This window comes from Echinops telfairi, unplaced genomic scaffold (genome assembly GCF_000313985.2).
Source record: "Echinops telfairi isolate 266 unplaced genomic scaffold, ASM31398v2 ScPeMD7_1713;HRSCAF=2227, whole genome shotgun sequence".
NCBI classification, from domain to species: domain Eukaryota; kingdom Metazoa; phylum Chordata; class Mammalia; order Afrosoricida; family Tenrecidae; genus Echinops; species Echinops telfairi.
The window spans coordinates 16,472,199-16,477,359 of record NW_022105611.1 but is presented as its reverse complement, the minus strand read 5'-3'; the positions used below and the strand labels follow the sequence as shown (position 1 = coordinate 16,477,359).

The 5,161-nt window shown below is 47.1% G+C and overlaps 1 protein-coding gene across 4 annotated transcripts in view; it reads right to left on the bottom strand.

Annotated features, from left to right (window-relative positions):
* The window catches only part of PAK1 (p21 (RAC1) activated kinase 1), a 153,033-nt gene that overhangs the window by 35,030 nt on the left and 112,842 nt on the right, over window positions 1-5,161 (bottom strand). For all 4 annotated transcript variants that reach the window (XM_045293066.1, XM_045293065.1, XM_045293064.1 and 1 more), the window contains exon 5: window positions 4,232-4,269. In XM_045293066.1, the coding sequence (XP_045149001.1) occupies window positions 4,232-4,269 (38 nt within the window). The remainder of the gene's footprint in view (window positions 1-4,231; window positions 4,270-5,161) is intronic.

The following is a 5,161-nucleotide window of genomic DNA, read 5'->3' as shown; positions in this document are numbered from 1 at the left end:
AAGTGCCCTTGTATCCACCCTCAGTTAGGCATCTGGCTGAAGCGACTCTGACTTCCCCAGTTCCCTTCTGCATGGCCACTGCGCTGGGGTGGCTTCGCTCTGAGCAATCCGATCAGGTCTCCTTTCTATAGTCCATGAATACCTCACAGTGGCCCCTGCTTATGTCATATTTTGGCTTTACTGTTTAATATTTCTTTTCTGAAATAAAAAGGCGGGGGGTGGGGGTAGCAAGAGAGATGGCCACGTAGATTCGGTCTATCCTGACCCAATTTCCAGAGGAATCAGGCTAAGATGCTAATGTGGGCTCAACAGCACCTCTACCTCTGTGACTTTCCTATTCAAAATGCGTCCTTCCTAACAGCACGGGGCCGAGATCTTTCATCTGGTAAGCTGGATCCTTGCAACCTGGCTTTTTTTTTTTTTAAATCATTTTATTAGGGGCTCATACAACTCTTATCACAATCCATACATATATCAATTGCATAAAGTGCATTTGTACATTCATTGCCCTCATCATTCTCAAAACATTGCCTCTCCACTTAAGCTCCTGGCATCAGGTCCTCATTTTTCCCCTCCCTCCCCGCTACCCCATCCCTCATGAGCCCTTGATAATTTATAAATTATCATTTTGTCCTATTTTGCCCTGTCCGACGTCTCCCTTCACCCACTCTTCTGTTGTCCGTCCCCCAGCAACCTGGCTTTTATTCATGTGTTCCTCGGGCAGGAATGCACTGCCAGTTATCATTACCCTGGGTTTACCAGACACTATATTATAAATCTCCACCTACAGGTCTGCTACTCACTAAAGTGCTGAGAGCAAGGGCAAAGACCCTCTCAGTCCTTGACTCCCGAGACCCAAAGAGCCTGTCACATAGATGTTCATTGCATAATGAGAATTCAGGCCCAGAAACGCTGTAGACTCTTAGAGCCAGATTTCAGACCAAACTAGCCCTAGAATGTGAAAGCTGGAAGGAACCAAGGCTGTTTGTCAACTTGAACCTGTGTGGAAATGTAGTGGTGGAGACCAACCTATCAGTCTGCTGCTGCTGCCTCCTTGGAGGCGTGGCTCTTTAACTAGAGGCAGTGAAAGCTTTTTGTTTGCCTCTCGGGTCCTTGACCTTCCTCCTGGCTGGGATTTTGTGTCTGCCATCAGGAGTGGCCCCGTGTGGGTTGCCAACCTGGAAGCTGTCGGCACCCTGGCATGTTCCCACCGGCTTTGGAGCCACACAACTCTGCACCCGCTGGCCTGTGATCTCCCTGCTTCCACTTCACCTTTCAGGGTCATTGGTCCGAAGCTACCTAAGTCTCAGTCCAAGAGGCCCCGGGCTGGCATCAGACTCATGGGCTTGAGCTGAACTGGGCTGGGATGTCTTCTTGACATGAAATTACTTTTATTAAAAATGGCTTCTTGATATAAAGTTCTTGGACATATAGGAGTGTCACTGATTTTGTTTCTGTAAACAATCCAGCCTAACACATTAAATGAGCATCTTTATGGTCCAGGAACTTGGTACACATTTCCTCGTACTACAAGGTAAAACAGAATGAGCCCATCAAATACGGTCCATTGTACGTTGATCACACCTCTCTTCTAGACCTTATCTTCCTCGTCTGGGCTAATGTTGTACATATTGACTTTTGTGCCACTAACATCTTGGCACGAAGAAGCTGCTAGGTAAATATTGGTAAATACTGGCATGGCCTAACACATGAATGCTCAGGAGAATTGAATTCTGTACTGGTTTCTGCTACTGACTCACTCACGTATGAGACAGGCCATTGCATCTCTGAGTCACACTCTCTTCATCCGTACTGTGGGAATGTCAATCCTACCCAATGCATTTCACAAATCATGCAGAATGATCCATTCTAGAAACCATTATAGAAAACAAGGGCATACGACTACAGTATGAGTCAAAGCACCCCCTACCCCTTCCATGTAAAGCCAGTACAGAAATATTCAACAACGAGCAACCGAAACAAGTGACCTGGCCTGTTGGAGGAAGAGCCCTGGACAGGCTGAGTGGTCTGAACTGGTGAAACGAAACCTGTGCAGGGTTTTTCCCCGGCAGGTGTTCCTGCCCTCTGCCATATGGCCTGAGCCCTGGGGCTCCTCCCTCCTCCCCTCCCTCCCAACCAACAACATTATATGGCTTTACGGAGGGCTCCTTTGACATCTCTGCTCCCAGCCACAGTGAAAAGAACCCCGGACTGAAAGGCAGGAGACTTTCATCCTAATCCGGTTTTTACGATAACAGCTAGCTACAGGGATAGCCATTTTGTCTACCTGTGAAACGAGAGGAAAACACTTCAGCACAAACTAGAGAAGAGAATGCAAGATGCTAGCATTGCTAAAGGGTCTGACACATAGTAGGTGCTCCATACAGGATAGCTATCGAAGGTGTACAGAGAGGCATCTGAGCCACAAAGCACAACTCGACTTTGTTCTGGCCCTTCCCCCACCAATTCCTGACTGCTCAGTAGTGGGGAAAGTCCCAGTGACCTCGGGGTGAACATTCTTACAGATCTCCTGGTCACATCTCTGCCCACTGGTGAAAGGAAAGTGGTGCAGACTGGGAATCAGAGGGCTCTTGTGATTAACCTTCTCTATTTCAGTTTGATCACTTACCAGCTAAAGATAAGAACCTACTTCGCTGAGCTCCTATGAGGACTTAAAGACAGAGAGAGTAAGAAAGGACCCAGCCTGCTCACAGGCCCTGGACATGTGAACTTTTACAAATAATCAACAAGAGTATATATGCAACTCAGAGCCAACCTGTGCCCAATCTGGAAACACGGCTGACAGTATTTTGATGGTGACTCAGTATCGTGTGAGAATTTACTACTCCCAGCTTAAGATCTCCAAGAGCTTCGATGACCTCCGAGAGAAGATGAGAACTCCTACATGATCTGCCCGCATTCTGTTCCTCCTCAACCTTCCTCCCTTCTTGCTCCGCATTCCACTCGCGTCACCACACTCACACCACTAGCCGTCCCTTCCCAGGCATACCTCGCATGCCTCCTTGCCTTGGCCCACGCGCTTCTGTCTGGAGGACCTTCCTCCCTCCTGAATTCTTGCCTTAGATAACTAACTCATTCAGCTCAGGCTTCACCATCAGCTTTCTCGGACACATCCCATCTTTCATCCAGTAAACGTCTACTGAGTACCAGATGCCAAGGATATGGCACTTAACCAGCCAAGCATCGTTCCTGGCCTGGTGATGTTTTTATTTGTTTTAATAAATCATTTTATTGGGGGCACTTACAGCTCTTATCACAATCCATACATCCACTGGATCAATCAAGCACATTGGGACATAGCTTGCCATCATCATTTTCAGACCATTTTCTTTCTACTTAAGCCCTTGGTATCAGCTCCTCTTTTCCCCCCGTCCCTCGCCACTTGTGACATGTTTAGCACGGTGCATAGTTCATGGTCTGTGCTTTCCTGTTCCCCATCAGAGTGGGAAGTTCTTAGGAATTGGGACAATGTCTGATTCATCTCTCCGGCACTTCTCCAAAGAGAACCTAACACAGAGCAGGAGACATTAGGTGTACATAACAGGTGTGTTCTGGTTTATGTATCATAGTTTACTCGTAAGCCCCTTTCAAAACACATTCACCTCTCATTTCACCCTCTCTGTCCTGGAAAAAAAAGGATTTGTAAGTTGAAGACACAGAGTGATTTTTAAAGTCATCTAGTTTTACTTCTTGGACAGTTTTTAAAAGATTCCTATGACAGCCCTTCAAGTGACAGGGCAGGCACCCCGGTTTCATGGGCCAAACTGAATGGCCTGCTATACACAAAATCGACTCCAATCCACAATTAGTCCCAATGCTGGGTTTGTAGACCCTACCAAGCAAAGAGAAGAAATTGTCTTCTAAATTCAGCCACTCACAGACATGGCCAAATAAAGTCGAGTGTACCCTCCACGTCTGATTGATAACAAAAGCTGAAGCAAACAGAGAAGCAAAATGACTTTCTCGAGGTCCAAAGTGAGTGATAAAATAGGTGAGTCCAGAAGCCAGGTTTTCTGGTTTCAGGGTTCGGATTTCTAGAGCACCAAAGCTGAGAGGAAGCCCCTCTATTTGTTACGTCCCATTCTTTTCTTGTACAGACAGGGACGCTGAGGCCCGCGGTGGGGGAGCAAGAAGAGGCTCTGCCTCCACCCCACTGTCTTCACCTTCACCACCACACCTGCTCGTGACAGATAGGGAAATGGAGACTTACCAGCGTGTTGGAAGAATTATAGTCCTCGGCTAATTTATCTGCAAAGGAAGACGGACAACACACTCAGTCAGTGAACAAATACAGTTCATCTCTTCTGGAGAGCTGTTCAGTCAAGTGCTCTCCCGGATGAGGAAATAATAATCGGCTCAGTACTGCTCTGGGTCAGACAATGTGGTAAGCACACGCACCCCTCAGGACGTCACTGTACCCTCACTGTGACTCTGAGTACTGCGCTGACGTCCTTTTTTAGGTGGAAAAACTGGGGTCCTGAGAAGTTACGAGATTTGCCAAGGGGGCACCCAGGTTCCATGGTGTAGTTATGATCTGAATCCTGTTCTGCCCCCGAATACTGTTAGAAGTAAGTCCAGCTCACCCGCTGTATCATCCATCACCAAGCCTCCATGGCCCAGGAAACGCTAAGCTTTCTAACAGAAAGGGAAGAAGTCATCGCTGGCAGCTCCTGAGCTATCCAAGCCAAACAAGTCACCACTCTGCAGAAGTGCGTCTCCTAGACCCATGCCTGTTCCCAGCAGGGAGACAGAGACTAAGGTTTAGGGAAACAGAGGTATTAATCATGTCAAGTCTAATTAATGACAGGGCCGTGTTTTCTAAGAATAGATTCGAGGTACCTTAATGAGGCAATGGACATATTTTGTGGATGTAAGATGGACCCTCCCCCCACACGCACATCTAGTGTCTCTTACATAGAGATAGGGCTACAATCAAAAGGCATTTCACAATTTAATGAGCAGCTTTCCCCCCTTAGTGGTACATTAAAAAAAATGGTGCATCATACGATATCTTAGACTTGATGAGACATGACATTTAGATTCAATGGAGAACTTAGCAAGAAAAGGCACTGAATGACCAGGTGTCATGTCTAGCTCTGTTCTTCAGAAGACACTGGCGTCCCGAGTTCACCATCAACAG